Below are 14,271 nucleotides of genomic sequence, written 5' to 3'. Positions count from 1 at the left end.
ATAGATAGTAGTAGATAAAATAAAACTAGGTTTCATCAAGCTGAAAATATGCTTTTAAGTTTTCATTGTGGAGACTATAAAGCCTTGTGGTATTGTTTTTAATATCCTCTAGAAGTGGATGACATAGAACTAATTAAATGTCCCAGTGACCATTCGGGGTCTTCTTTCCGCGAGAACATGTATTTAAGCAGACTGTCACAGATGTAGCACATTTTCATCAAGAGGTCCCCATGCACTTATCCTTGGGTCTCTCTCAACTTGTAAGTGGGGAAAGTAGACCAAGGGTCTCTTGGTTTCTTCAAGTCCTGAGGAGCAGGTAGCCTCTTTCCCTTCCTCCTCCGCCCGTTAGTCATGCAAACAATAAGAAACCCTTCAGCATAATGAAACTTGATCTTGAGTACAAACAGTGTAGTGATTGCATTTAATTCAATTGATAATCTAGTTGTTTTAATACAATGTGCCTTACTTTGATAATTTAGTTTCTAGTCAACTTTGAATATGGTTTATCAGTCCTAATCTTGTCCCAGTGGTTACGCCCACTGAATATAGTTAACAGAAATTTTCATATTTTGAGGTTACAGAAGTTCTTAAAGTCATGGCCCTGGATAATTAAATTATTTCTCTTCTAACCACTTCTTATTCTTGTCTTTTGAAAATCTTTCCATTTTTATCACCTTTAACTGCTTTTCCCCAGAGCCAGGGAAATAATGATTTGTAAAGCAAAGTATAGCACTTCATTAGCATAGCACTGGAATAAGGCAATTCTTTGTTCAATGCAAATTGAACCATCTTCTTGCTGAATACAAAATATATGCCAAATTAATAATTTATTTTAGTTACAGTGATTTGATTTAACCAAAATGTGCCAATGCTAATAACAAAGGGTACAATTTGCTTTCTCCCTAGCATATGTGTTTCTCACTGGCATTCTTCTGTTCATGGCAGATGGAGAAACAGCTAAGTTAAACATTTTGTACTGTGCTTAACTTATTTTCCTTGGAAGGAGAACAAAATAGCTTCGATCTGGCGTCACCTTCACTGGGAACAGTAGCCATATAAGGTTATATGTGGCTTGAGTCAAAGGTGAGGGATGGGGGAAGAACTGGGAAATTGGGCCACTCTTACCTGCTCACTAGCATGTCACCTCCTTGCACTGAAAAGAGGAAATGTCAGTGTGGATCATCCCTCTGGATCCCACCCTGGTATCTAATAAGAGTCCCTCCCTACAAGAACTGAGGGTCCTGCCAAGTAAGATTAGCTCAGAGCCTAGATCCCACACAGAGCTTAGGCCTCCTGCTAGAACACCTACTGCCCAAACAACATGACAAAGAAACTTCCTCTCTGGGGGCTTCTCCATACTCTCTGCAGGTGCTGTTAGGAATCAGTGGGCTCTCTCGTCCATTTCCCCTGCCACACATTTCTCAGAGTCTCATGTTAAAGGAGCGGCTGATAATTAGCTTTCTCCTTTTACTGATGTTGCTCTGATTTTTATAAAGAATACTGAACCACATTCAACTTCTCTCATTCATGCAATTTACCATCACTGTCTATAATGAAAATATAACAGTGTTAGGTTGTTTCTGTTGGTTGCTGGAAGAAATAATTTGCAATTGAGCTGAGGTTTTAGATATAGACTCTTCCAGGGGCTATTTGAATGACAAGTAGGACAAGGGAGTTTCCTGCTAGACAGTCCATTAACCCCAGCTCCACAGATGTCTGGTTTGTTTCATCTCCTCTACTGGATGTGTTGGTATCTCCTAGTTCCCAAAACAATGATAGTAACCAAAATTTCCTTTGAGGGAAAGAACTTAGCATTAGGTCACCTTGAAGAGATTCAGTGTGATAAATAGATGTGATAACCAATCTAGGTCATGTTTCTGCATTTTGGGGGTCAAGTTGTGGTCTGGAAGGCCCCAAGGGCATTTGCAAGGTCAGCATGGTACCGTCCACCTTTGCCCTCTTCCTATAACATGGCCTAGAGATGGAATCAACAGAGACCTTATTCGGGTTACTGGCCAGCTGGCCTGGCTCAGATTTTACAGTTTCCATAAATGGAATTTTTCAAGCCTTGTTTTTTGAAAGTCTTGACTGCATCAAAAGAGAACAGTTTATTATTGGTCACGGTTCCAACACTAGGAAGCATCTCAATTTGGACGCTTTACTCTTTACCCTGATGGAAAGAGAAGGGAGAAGCAAGCAAGCAAGCAAACAAACAAAAACACCTTGAATTTATAAAGCAAACACAGCCCTCTTTATTCTGGGGACATGGCCCAGGTAGACAAAAGATAAGGTTTCAGAGTAGACCCTTATCTCAAAGAGCTGGCCTCTTGCTCCCTTCAGAACAGGTTACTGAAATCTCCCTTTCTACTGTTTACCTGATCAAGTCAAATATATTTTTTAAAATTCTTGTGCTATAAATGATCTTGCAAAGGGAAAAAAATAATAACTTTTCCAAATTAAGTCAACACAATCTAGAAATGTGTATGAAGTAGGAGACTATCTAACTCTTTTCCAAGTTCAGAGTGTTTGCTCATTTATTACATCAAGCCTGAACCTCCCAGGAGAGTTTCATGACTTTAAATTGCCCACCCTAAAAACAATCCCATTTACAGTCACACCAAAACGTATAATAAATATCTAGCAATAAAACTAACCAAGGAGGTGAAAGATTTATACTCTGAAAACTGTTTTTAAGACATTAATAAAAGAAATTGAAGACAACTCAAACAAGGAAAGGTATACCATGCTCATGGATTAGAAGAATAAAGTTCATACTACCCAAAGCAATCTACAGATTCAATGCAATCTCTATCAAAAAACCAGTAGCATTTCTCACACAACTAAAACAAATAATCCTAAAATTTGTGTGGAACCACAAAAGACCCTAAATAGTCAAAGCCATCTTGAGAAAGGACAAAACTGGAGGCATCACAATCCCAAATTTTAAGATACATTACAAAGCTGTAGTAATCAAAACAGCATGATACTGCTGCGCGTGCACATGCACACACACACACCAAAGACACATAGATCAATGGAACAGGATAGAGAGCTCAGAAATAAACCCACTCTTATATGGTCAACTAGTCTACCACAAAGAAGGCAAGAATATACAATGGGGAAAAGACAGTCTCTTCAATAAAAGTTGTTGAGAAAACTGGACAGCTACATGCAAAAGAATGAAACTGCGTTATCTTCTTACACCATACATAAAAATAAACTCAAAATGGATTAAAGACCTAAATGTAAGACATGAACCCTTAAAACTAGTAATAGAAAACATAACCAGTAATCTCTTGGACATCAGCCTTAGTGACATGTTTATGGATATGTCTCTTCAGGCAAGGGAAATAAAAGCAAAAATAAACTATGGGGACTACACTAAGATAAAAAGCTTTTGCACAGCAAAGGAAACCATCAACAAAATGAAAAGGCAATCTACCGACTGGGAGAAGATTTTTTCAAATGATATATCCAATAAGGGGTTAATATCCAAAATATATAAAGAATTTATACAACTGAACACCCAAAAAGCCCCAAATAATCTGATTAAAAATGGGCAGAGGATGTGAATAAGACATTTTTCGGGAGAAGACATCCAGATGGCCAACAAACACATGAGAAGAAACTCAACATCACTCATCATCAGCAAAATGCAAATCAAAACCACAAGGAAATATCACCTCATGCCAGTCAAATGGCTATTATCAAAAAGACAAAAATAACAAATATTGGCAAAGATGTAGAGAAAAGAAAACCCTCATATACTGTTTGTGGAAATGTAAATCAGTATAACAACTGTGGAAAACAGTATGGAGGTTCCTTAAAAAATTAGAAATACCATATGATCCAGTAATTCCACTGTGGAGTATTTACACAAGGAAAACAAAAACACTAAATTGAAAAGATATATGCAGCCCTATGTTTATTGCAACATTATTTATAATAGCTAAGATATGGAAGCAACCCAAGTGTCCATTGATTGATGAATGGATAAAGAAGATGGGGTGTGTGTGTAATAGAATATTACTCAGCCATAAAAAAATAATGAGATCTTGTCATTTACATCAACATGGATAGAGGATCTTATGCTAAATGAAATAAGTCAGAGAAAGACAAATACCGTAAGATTTCACTTATGTGTGGAATCTAAAAAACAAAACAAACAAACAAACAAAAAGCCAGAGTCATAAATACAAAGAACAGACTGGTGGTTGCCAGAAGGGAAGGGGGTGGGAGATGGGTGAAACAGGTGAAGGGGATTTAGAGGTACAAACTTCCAGTTATAAAATAAATAAGTCACAATGATGAAAAGTACAGCAGAGGAAATACAGTTAATAATATTGTAGTAATGTTGTATGGTGACAGATGGGCACTGCACTTACCATGATGAGCACTGAGTAATGTATAGAATTGTCGAATCGCTATGTTGTACACCTGAAACTAATATAACATCGTATGCCAACTATACTTCAATAATAAAAATAAATAAGTAATCTACCTTAAAAAAAAACTATTGGCGTATCTCAGACAGTACTGCAGCAGTCTTCATGCAACTCCAGTATGGCTCTTGCCTCATTTTTATTTCTGAACACTTGCACAGACCCTGGGACAAGTGTCTACCTAGCGTCCCAAAAGGGTGGGTGAGTTCTTAGAATGGAATTCTAGCCGTACACATGAAGATTGTATCATGTTTGACACGCAGTGGAAACTCAAGTGATGTTTGATGATTGGATGAATGAGTGAATACCTGAGTGAATATTAGGCCAAATAATAGAGGCACGTGTGTGGTATAAGAGCATTGTACAATGTCTTAGGAGATACAGTGTCGAACTTCTGGTTTGGGAACAAATCTGCAATGTGATTGAGAGAATCCCTTCAGCTTTCTAGACCTCAGTTTCCTTACCTGTAAAATAAGGAGATCAGACTATGACACAATGAAGGTCATTTGGCTCTGATAGTCTATGATCCCCCTGGCTATCACTTCTCAGAAAAGCACAGCTAGTCATGAGCTTAGTGGTAATTCACAGGATCAGTGCACTGTCTATCTGCCTTCATCATGGATGTCCCCAACTGGCCAGCCTCTCTACTGAGTAGACACCTAAGTTACTGACGCTTGAATGTTGAAACTTCTTTCAGGAAAAGAGGTGCCTATCCTGGTGAGAGAACTTGCGCTTACCATTCCCTGTTGTATTTTTTATTAAATATCCCTGTGATTGAAATACATTTACTTGTAAGAGGGTAAAGTGATGTTCAGCCTACCAGGGCGCAATGCTGCCTCTGGGGACAGGGGTGTACGGATGTCAGCGCGGTCAAGCCTCGTCTACCTCACTGTGTCTTTCCCCTTTCTGCTAGATGGAAGCCCTTACACCTGGTGGGTCGGCAAAGCCAACGAGAAGCACTACTACTGGGGCGGCTCGGGGCCCGGAATTCAGAAGTGCGCCTGCGGCATCGAGCGGAACTGCACGGACCCCAAGTACTACTGTAACTGTGACGCGGATTACAAGCAGTGGTGAGTGCAAGCTCCCCTCCCAGGGTGCCTTTAGGTCAGACTAATTCGGGAGAAGAGAACATTTGAAAATTACTGAAATAATAAGAGAACGGGTTAGTGGTGTGTGGGAGCTAACCCCAGTGACAAATGTCAGGAACGCACTGAAAAATACAAAAGCAGAGAGAGGTCAGTGTTACGAGGCTGTGCACTTAGAAATAAACCGAAACATAATTGATGTGTTCCTGTTTTATTCCGAGAGAAGAATAATGAGCCATGGAGCAGAAGGTGACTTAGACTCTGAAATGTGCTTTGTAACAGTGGAGGGAATGGCCGTGGGCAGGGAGCCCACGCGCAGGGATGGGGGAGCGCCCGTGGTAAACAGTCTCCTTCCAGGACGCTTCCACTTTCTGCCCTGTTTGCTTTGAGTAGCTGCACAAGAAAAAAGGAGGGGGCAGGGAAGGGACAGGAAAAAGTCGTTCTTTGCTCTATCTTCAGCAACAGTGCTCGCGGATCTCCTTTTCCTTCCTGCCCGGAACGGTTTAGAACTCCGATACGGATCAGTTCAAGAAAGATCTGTTTCGGGTTTCTTTCATCCCTCTGCTGGCTTTTGTTCTGCTTCACAGTGAATGACTGGGTCTGTGTCGGTAAGAGATAAAGATAAAATCAGCTGTCATTCAGCGTGAAAAAGAGAGTCCCCAGAAGTCTCGGTGGAAGACTATAAACCTAAGTAGGGCTCTCCCCAGGAGCACCCATCATGCACTTGCTTCTCACAATGTCAGAAACGTGGAGGGGCCCCTCGGTGCTCCCCTCCTTAGGTCTGCCTCTGTTTCACACTATTTAGAAGGACAGTTGACAAGTTCATTCTACCGGTTAACTGAAAACTAATTCTGAGTATAAAGTTCTGTGATTTCCAGGTCGGGTGTCTACCTCTTTTCCAAAAGCCATTTTTCTTTTAGTAAATGAAATGAATTACCAAGCGTGTATATCTCAGTGTTTTGGAATCGTGCATAAATGTGCGTGCGTGTGGAAATAGCTACCATTGTTCTTTAATTGCGGTTTAGTGTAAAGAGAAAATCATGATATTCTGTTTTTAATTTTCTTTGTTCAAAAGATGTCTCTACACACATATTCACACACTCCACCAAGATTGGAAATCAGGAGAATGGAAGCCAAAGGCAGGAATCTGAAGTTAACTTTTCATTCATTCATTCAGTCACTCATTAACTCAACAGATACTGATTGAATCTTATGTACCAACGACTCTTCTAGGTACGAAGGAAAAAACAGTGAATGACAAGAACAAGAATCCCTGCCTTGATTTATGTTCTTGTTGTCACTTTTTACTGGCTGCATGTCCTTAAGCAAGTTCCATAGACTCAGATTCATTTGTCTCGTCAACGTTGGACTCCCAGTCCCTTCGAGAAGCTGACTTTGAGTGCATTCTCTCCAAGGAGGAGACATGGGAGCACTGTCCCAGGTGGTTCATTGTCTAGCAATGCAGAGTGTTGGTCCTACCACAGAGGACAGCTGAGTATTCAGGGGAAGGAAAACCTAGTGCATGCATCTAAGTGAAATTCATTTTTGTCGGACGTCGTGGTCAGTGCTCAGGATACAATGGTAAATAGAACATGCGCTTTGTCCTGAGAGAACTCAAAAACTAGTTGGAGGACAAAACCCCCAGAAATAGCATAATACAAGCAGTGCTCTGGTGAAGGCATTCCAGGATACAACAAAACCAGTAGAAGAAGATTTAAGTCTAACTGCAGGAGTAGAGGGAAGGTTTAGTAAGGTCCTCACAGGAAAAATGTTGCTTGGAAGAGAAGGAAGAGTTTGCTGGGCGCACTCTCGTCTTGGAGAAGCAGGATGCGGCTCGGGCAGTTTGGGGAGGCATCTGTGCAGTAGATTTGGAATGCGACGCAGAGAAGAGAGGAACCACAGTAACTCTCAGTGTGTGGCAACACTGGAGCTTCCATTCTTTTCCGAGGGTGGTGGGAGTTTGGATTTATCAGCCATGAGCCCAGGGAGGAGGCGTGATGGAGGAGGCAGGAGGGGAGGAGGAGGATGTCAGAACAGTCCTTGAAAGGCATCAAAGGCTTAAGGTGAATGAAGGCATCCACAAAGAAGGAGGAAAATGTATGAGATGTTTGGGAAGTGATATCATCAGGACTTGAGAGTTAGGCCTATATGAGAAGAAAGGGAGGAGTCTGGGTAGGCTCCCCCTTGGGCACCTGGAAATGGAGGGGAAGCGAAGCCGTGCATCAGGCCAAGGAATAAAGCTCTGAGCAAGCAGATGATGAGTTCAGCTTTGAAAGTATTAAGTTGGAGGTGCCAGCATAACATCATGTCTAACTCCAGAGGGGCCCCATGAAGGGGATTACTGATAAGAAATAGAGATTTCAGAGAACTGTATTTGCATCTGAAATCACTTCCGAGAACATACCTGAATTCAGATCACAGATGAGAAAACTCATCACAGACAGACCTATTCAGTGGCACTCACAGACACGCCAGTCTGGCAAGATGTGATAGGGTCATAACTGTTCACAATTCCTCAGGGCCCCCGACACAGCTGGTGTGTGGTGTCCTTCCGGCTGAGTAGCAGCTAAGATACACTCACCGCTCGCCCTCCCTGCTCAGCTTCTGTCAAGTTTGTCTAATGTCCCCTAATAGAGGCACTATATTTTGAGCAAACTTAAAAATGTAATGAGTATGTTTACAATAAATAGCTATTAAGATGATCTTCCCTATTTAGCACAAGAAAGAGAGCTTTCGGTGATGTCTTGCTAGTCTTTGAATTCACCAGCCCCTGGCAAAGAACCTGCTCTGTGGATGCTTTTAAAATGGCCTAGATTTGCCACTTTCAAGAAGGCTTTTAACCACTCTGAAATTTGGATTTGTTGTCTGTATAATAAAAATAAATCTTGACTGGCAGACTTGTGTGAGAGTAAATGGAATATAGATTATGAAAACATTCTGTAAGTTGTATAGTAAGGGATACATAGCTCTTTGCAATTCTTTTTTTTTTTAAGATTTTATTTATTTATTTGACAGAGAGAGACGCAGTGAGAGAGGGAACATAAGCAGGGGGAGTGGGAGAGGGAGAAGCAGGCTTCCCGTGGAGCAGGGAGCCCAATGCAGGGCTCGATCCCAGGACCCTGGGATCATGACTTGAGCCGAAGGCAGATGCTTAACAACTGAGCCACCCAGCTGCCCCGCTCTTTGCAATTCTTAATTATATAATTTTCAGTGCAAGTCTCCATGATTCCAAATGAATCCTTAGAAATGAAAGCAGACTGTGGAAAGTGAGTCCCTTCATGCTCTGGACCAGCCGCAGACCTCAAGTCAAAGTCTACAACAGCATGCGGCAGGGTTATGGATGGGCTTTATTGGAGAGGCTTACATCAGGTATCATCAAAAGAGAAGGCGTAGGTCCCCCAACCCCATCCACCTTCAGGGAGAGATGCTGGAGCCAGGCTGTTGTACTGAACACAGCAAGGGTCTAGTTCCAAGGAACCCCTTGCTCCTCTGGCTTCCCATAGGGCAAGAGAGCAACTTTGTTGGTGGAGGCAAGTCAGACTCTTAGGGCACCAGGTAGGCTGCACGAAGGGACCAGCTGTTTACAGGCATTGTCTGAGGCCCTCTTTTCACCCAGAACAGGGAGAAGCCACAGCCCCTGTAGGAAGCTGGCTTTGGGTGCAACCTCCTTGACTAGAAGGGGGAGTGCTTCCCAGCTGGTTCATTGTCCAGGCAACCCAGAGTGTGTGCTCCCAGGATCATGGGGATCCAGATCTTTTTGTCCTGCCACAGAGGAGAGCTAAGAGATTCAGGAAAAGGAAAACCTCGTGTGTAAATCCAAGTGAAATCCACACATGTGAAACCGCACTTGCTGTGATGTGTGAAAGTCCAAATAAAGGTTCTACTGAAGCTCATGCTTTTTCAGGCTCCGTGTCCAGCTAAGAAAGTTACTCTTTCCAGTAATCTTAACTCAATCACTGTGAATCATTTGATTAAAATGGACTGAGGCTGAAGCTCTTTCACGCCCTTTCCTGTGTGTGTGTGACCTAAGTCAGCACATCTGGCTTCTCTAAGTTCTCCTATCAACGAAACGTAGACAGATAGCCCTTCCCAGTGCATGCAAAGATTCAGTAAAGTACAGTCGTAAATGAATGTTTAAAATTAGTCAGCATATTATTTTTACTATTTGAATGTTGAATGGAACCCTAGCAAAAATTGTTAACAATTTCTTAAATTACAGTTGCATAAATGGGGGCCCAGGAAAATGTAAATTACTTTCCACAAATTATATTAGAAATGAGGAGCAGAGAGAAGACCTAGACCCAGGTTTCCAAACTTCCAGTCCAGTGTTTTTCTATAACATCACGATCAAGGAAGACTATTGACATTGTTTTTATCTTTTTAATGATTTAAGAATTACTGTTTAACTAGCCATCTCTAAGTTTTGAAGTTTAAACAAATAGACAACATGTTTTATGTTCTTTAAAAAAAAAAACTCTGAAACTTAGATTAAGCATTTATTCTTATTTACTGGAGTAAAATGCACAAAAATGGGGCTGGGATCATCGAGACTGTAGCTCAGGGCGCAAGCAGACCTCACAGCAAAGCAGCAATGGCCTGTGAGAACTATAACCATCTCAGTGATTGCCTGATTATCTATGCTGTGAGAAGTTTTGCACAGTTATTTCTGTGATTGAATGTAATTTAACATTTATGATTTACTATTCGCAGCAATAGTAAATATTCCCACCTACCATGCCAGCATCCTAATTAAGTGAGCCTTGGTCTCAGCTAAGTGCCCACCACTGGGTAATTCCTGGTCTCTTGCAGCCTGACTCAATGAGCTATATCATCACATCTGAAATTAGCAGTTCCAAAAATGGAATTACCAGGGAAGGCATGCCAGTCATTGCTTGAGTACCCTTCTCTCGTGTACTTGTAGAATTTCTGGGTGATTGTGTCCTGGCCGAGATGAGCACATGCAGAGGGGGTATTAAGCCAGGTGAAAAGCCATCAGCACAATCTGTGTTACAATTAGAGAGCAGTTCCCACCTCAGTCTCAGGAAGGCCAGGCACATGCCTACTTGTGTGCCCCATTTCACTCACCCTGAATGGAACTGGCTTGTCTGTAGGTCTTTCCTTCCTGGGCCAGAAATAATCCACAACCAACTTTTTATAGGTAGCAGAGAACCTCTTTAGTGTTTTAAAACCAGAAACGTCTGATTCAGTGAGCTTACCATTACCAAACAGCTGTGAAGTACTCAGAATATTTTGAAAAGTAATCATTACATATTTTTTCATGGTTTCTAAACAGTTTCACCTCATCTTTTTAAATAATATTTTTTCCATGAAACATGTTTACTTTTACTCAAAGTGGAATATTTACATGCATTCTCGTTTGCCATGCTGTTCAAATCATAATAGTGAATATTTAGGGATGTTAATTATGTGTCAGACATTGTTTCAAGGGCTTGAATGTATCATGTCATTTAAACATTTCATCGATCCTACAATTAAGGTACTATTTTATCCGCCTCAGGAGAGGTTAAGTTTCTTCCCCAAGGTCACACAGTTAGTAAGTGGTAGAACTAAGATTCAAACCCAGGGCAGGCCAACTCCAAACTCATGCTTAGATATTACACAGCAAGGCATGTAAAAAAAAAATGTTTTTTAATAGACACACTATATAGAGCATGGCAAGGAAGCCACCTTTTAATGGCAGTTTGGAAAGGGCTGTCAAAATTTTAACACGTATTCTTTGAGCTTTTTTCTATATGGCATTTCCTTTCTTGAACAAATACAGACAAATGTAGATACTGTATTTTCCATTTTTTGTAGTAATCAAAACAAAAGAAACCCAAACAGAAATTTCCATTAATAGAATTTTAGATAATTATACTGATGTTAGGTTGTTGAAGGAAGGAAGGGAGTAGACACTCAAACCCTAGCATAGAAAAATGACCAAGGTAAAAGTGTAAAAAGAACGTTGAAGAATAATATGTAGGATATGAGTCTGTTTTTAAAAAAATGAGTAGACATCCATAACCCTTATACACGTGTAGACAAGTTCTGGAAACCGTACAAAATAAACCATTCATAATAGTTAACACAGTGGACGAAGGATATGGGGTCTTAGTCTTGTCTTTATCCCCTTCTATATCTTACTTACACTTTGAATGTTTTGGTGTGATCATAGTTAACCTGTTAAATTAAAATTTTAGAAGTAGCTTAAAATCTAAAATGACGGGTGCCTAGGTAGCTCAGTTGCTTAAGCGTCCGACTCTAGATTTTGACTCAGGTCATAACCTCAGGGCCGTGAGATCGACACTTGGTGGCAAGTCGGCTTGATGTTCTCTCCCTCTCCTTCTGTCCCTCCCCACCCCCTTCTCTCTCAAGTAAATAAATCTTTTTTAAAAATCTAAAATGAAAAAGTAAGGGCCCCCCACAGGCATCCTGTTACATAACAACAAATACTAGTCTCCTAAGAAAGCAGACAGAAGAGGTTTTAATAACAGAACATAGGCATCTCCATTCTTGATTCTGCTAACCCCAATATTGGAATGAGTTTCTAGGAAGACTGGAGGATGTCTCTCTCCCATTTAGCACAGTAACATAGAATATCCAGGCCATTAGCCTTTGAACCACATGCAGAATGCTGTGTTTTATCACATGGATCTGAATTCTGTAAAACTCATGCTGGTGCTTTTAATCCTTCTGGGATCCTGCTTGGGACAACACTCCCTTCATATCTCAATACTCGGGGGTCTGATTCTTGCCTATTAGAGGGTGTGATCCTATGAGTAGTATGGGTATCAGTCATGAGTGACACTCTTCTGAGTGCTAAACTGACCAAAACAATAGCCAATATTCAAATAAATGTGTGAGCATGTGTGTGTAAAATGAAATATTAAAATGGATAGTTATCGATAACATTTTCTTTTTAGAGACATAAATGGAGCTGACCTTTTAATCTAACAAAGGCCATCTTCATTAAGCTAAGCTTTGTTTAAAAAAACAAAGAAGAGGGACGCCTCAGTAGGTTAAGCATCTGCCTTCCGCTCAGGCCATGATCCCTGGGTCCTGGGATCAAGCCCCGCATCAGGCTCCCAGCTCCGCGGGAAGCCTGCTTCTCCCTCTCCCACTCCCCCTGCTTGTGTTCTCTCTCTCACTGTGTCTCTCTCTGTCAAATAAATAAATAAAATCTTTAAAACACACACACACACAAAGAAGAAAGAAAAAGGAAACTATTTTAAACCGGTTTAGCCCCAGATTTCAGCGTGTCTCAGCGTCCGTGTGGTGCCAGAGGCGATTCCAGGCAGGTCCCACGGCCCCCTGTACTTTAGTCTTTCTACTTCCTCTGTGAAGTCTGCTGGTCAAATTGCCCACACCGTGAAGTTGCATCTAAATAGGATATTCCTTGAAAGTCTAGCAGCGGCGCCCGTTTAGAAGTGTAACTACTTTTCAATATGTGGGTCAGGGCTCAGAGCCGAAGGCAAGGGCTTCTGCTCTTTCATTAGGAATTCACCCTGGGATGTGAAATAGGAAGTATCAGCAAGGCTCCTGGACACGGGTGCTGGAGAGCTCAAGATGCAAAGCATCCGTGCGGTTGAAAGACCTCTTGGCTAATGGGGGTAGGGAAATGTCTCTCCTCGTTTCCAGAGGAAGCATAAAAATGATATATTATATTCTGTCTCAGGGATATTTTGGTGCCAGCTTGCTTGGCACGGCATAGAATCTTCTGTTACCTCGTGAATTGTATCATGACAGAAAGGTAATTGGGCACCAGAGAAGATGTCAGTGGAGTGTCAATATAGTTTGACCACTGCCCCTAAATAATATTGATGACAGGAAAGGAAGAGGGATTAATCAGCTGTGAACCTGTCAGATGTTCAGAGTGTGCCGCAGGTCCCCCAGATAAATACAACCCACTACCAGAATGCTAAATGGACTCTAATGGAAGGGATTATTTAGCCATCTTGAGAAAAACAGAACTATGATGCAAGAGAGCTTTCTGAGAAAACACAGCTCATTTTCCATCCCCTCTCCCCAACATGCTTTAAAAAGAGAGAAGTCTATTATATGTTCTGGGGGGAAAAAATTGCATTCTCCCTAAGAATCGATCATGAAAAAAAGGATCACATCGAGAGCCATGTCATGCAGTTTACAGCAAAGTGCTGAGCCAGCAGGTTTGAAGCACGTCATAACTGGGCCGTGGGCATGCCCCACATGACACAGCCCATTTGTCTGTCGGTTTCCTCTGTGTCCCTCTGAAAGATCAAGCCCATTCCACATGAAGCGCACCGTCACACTGTCCTTACCGTGCCAGCCGCCTCTCCTGGGCCTTTCACAGATACCTGACCCTCTGTCACTACAGCTTCTCTCTCACTACAGCTCACCTCTAAACCTGAGCTCTGAACACTATTGTGGCAACCTTCCAAAATAACTCCTGAGCGTGATGCTCCCCCATCCTACAACTTGGTAACGATTATCACTGTCTGGCTTCATAGAAATTAGAATCACCTAGGAAACATTCAGAATGACTGATCATCAGGCCCTGCCTCAGAGTAATTAAATCAAAATCTCTGAGAATCGGGTCTGACCATCCTGGATTCTGCAGACTCCCAAGATTTCAAGTGTATAGCCAGGGTTGAGAGCCACTGATTTCCGGCTAAGTTGAGCTGCACATAATAAAAAAAATAAATAAGCCTTAAGCAAGATGAAACCTTATTTCTCTTTTGGGGGGGAAAGAAGCCCATGCTCCTTCC

The 14,271-nt window shown here is 41.6% G+C and overlaps 1 protein-coding gene across 4 annotated transcripts in view; it reads left to right on the top strand.

The window, feature by feature from the left end:
• CNTNAP2 (contactin associated protein 2) overlaps nt 1-14,271 on the top strand; it is a 1,915,205-nt gene that overhangs the window by 1,501,599 nt on the left and 399,335 nt on the right. For all 4 annotated transcript variants that reach the window (XM_032401131.1, XM_032401133.1, XM_032401132.1 and 1 more), the window contains one exon: nt 5,356-5,512. In XM_032401131.1, the coding sequence (XP_032257022.1) occupies nt 5,356-5,512 (157 nt within the window). The remainder of the gene's footprint in view (nt 1-5,355; nt 5,513-14,271) is intronic.

This window comes from Phoca vitulina, unplaced genomic scaffold (assembly GCF_004348235.1).
Source record: "Phoca vitulina isolate PV1807 unplaced genomic scaffold, GSC_HSeal_1.0 scaffold4, whole genome shotgun sequence".
Lineage (NCBI taxonomy): Eukaryota > Metazoa > Chordata > Mammalia > Carnivora > Phocidae > Phoca > Phoca vitulina.
Note: the sequence above shows the minus strand (reverse complement) of the source record. Positions and strands in the feature narration are given on the sequence as shown.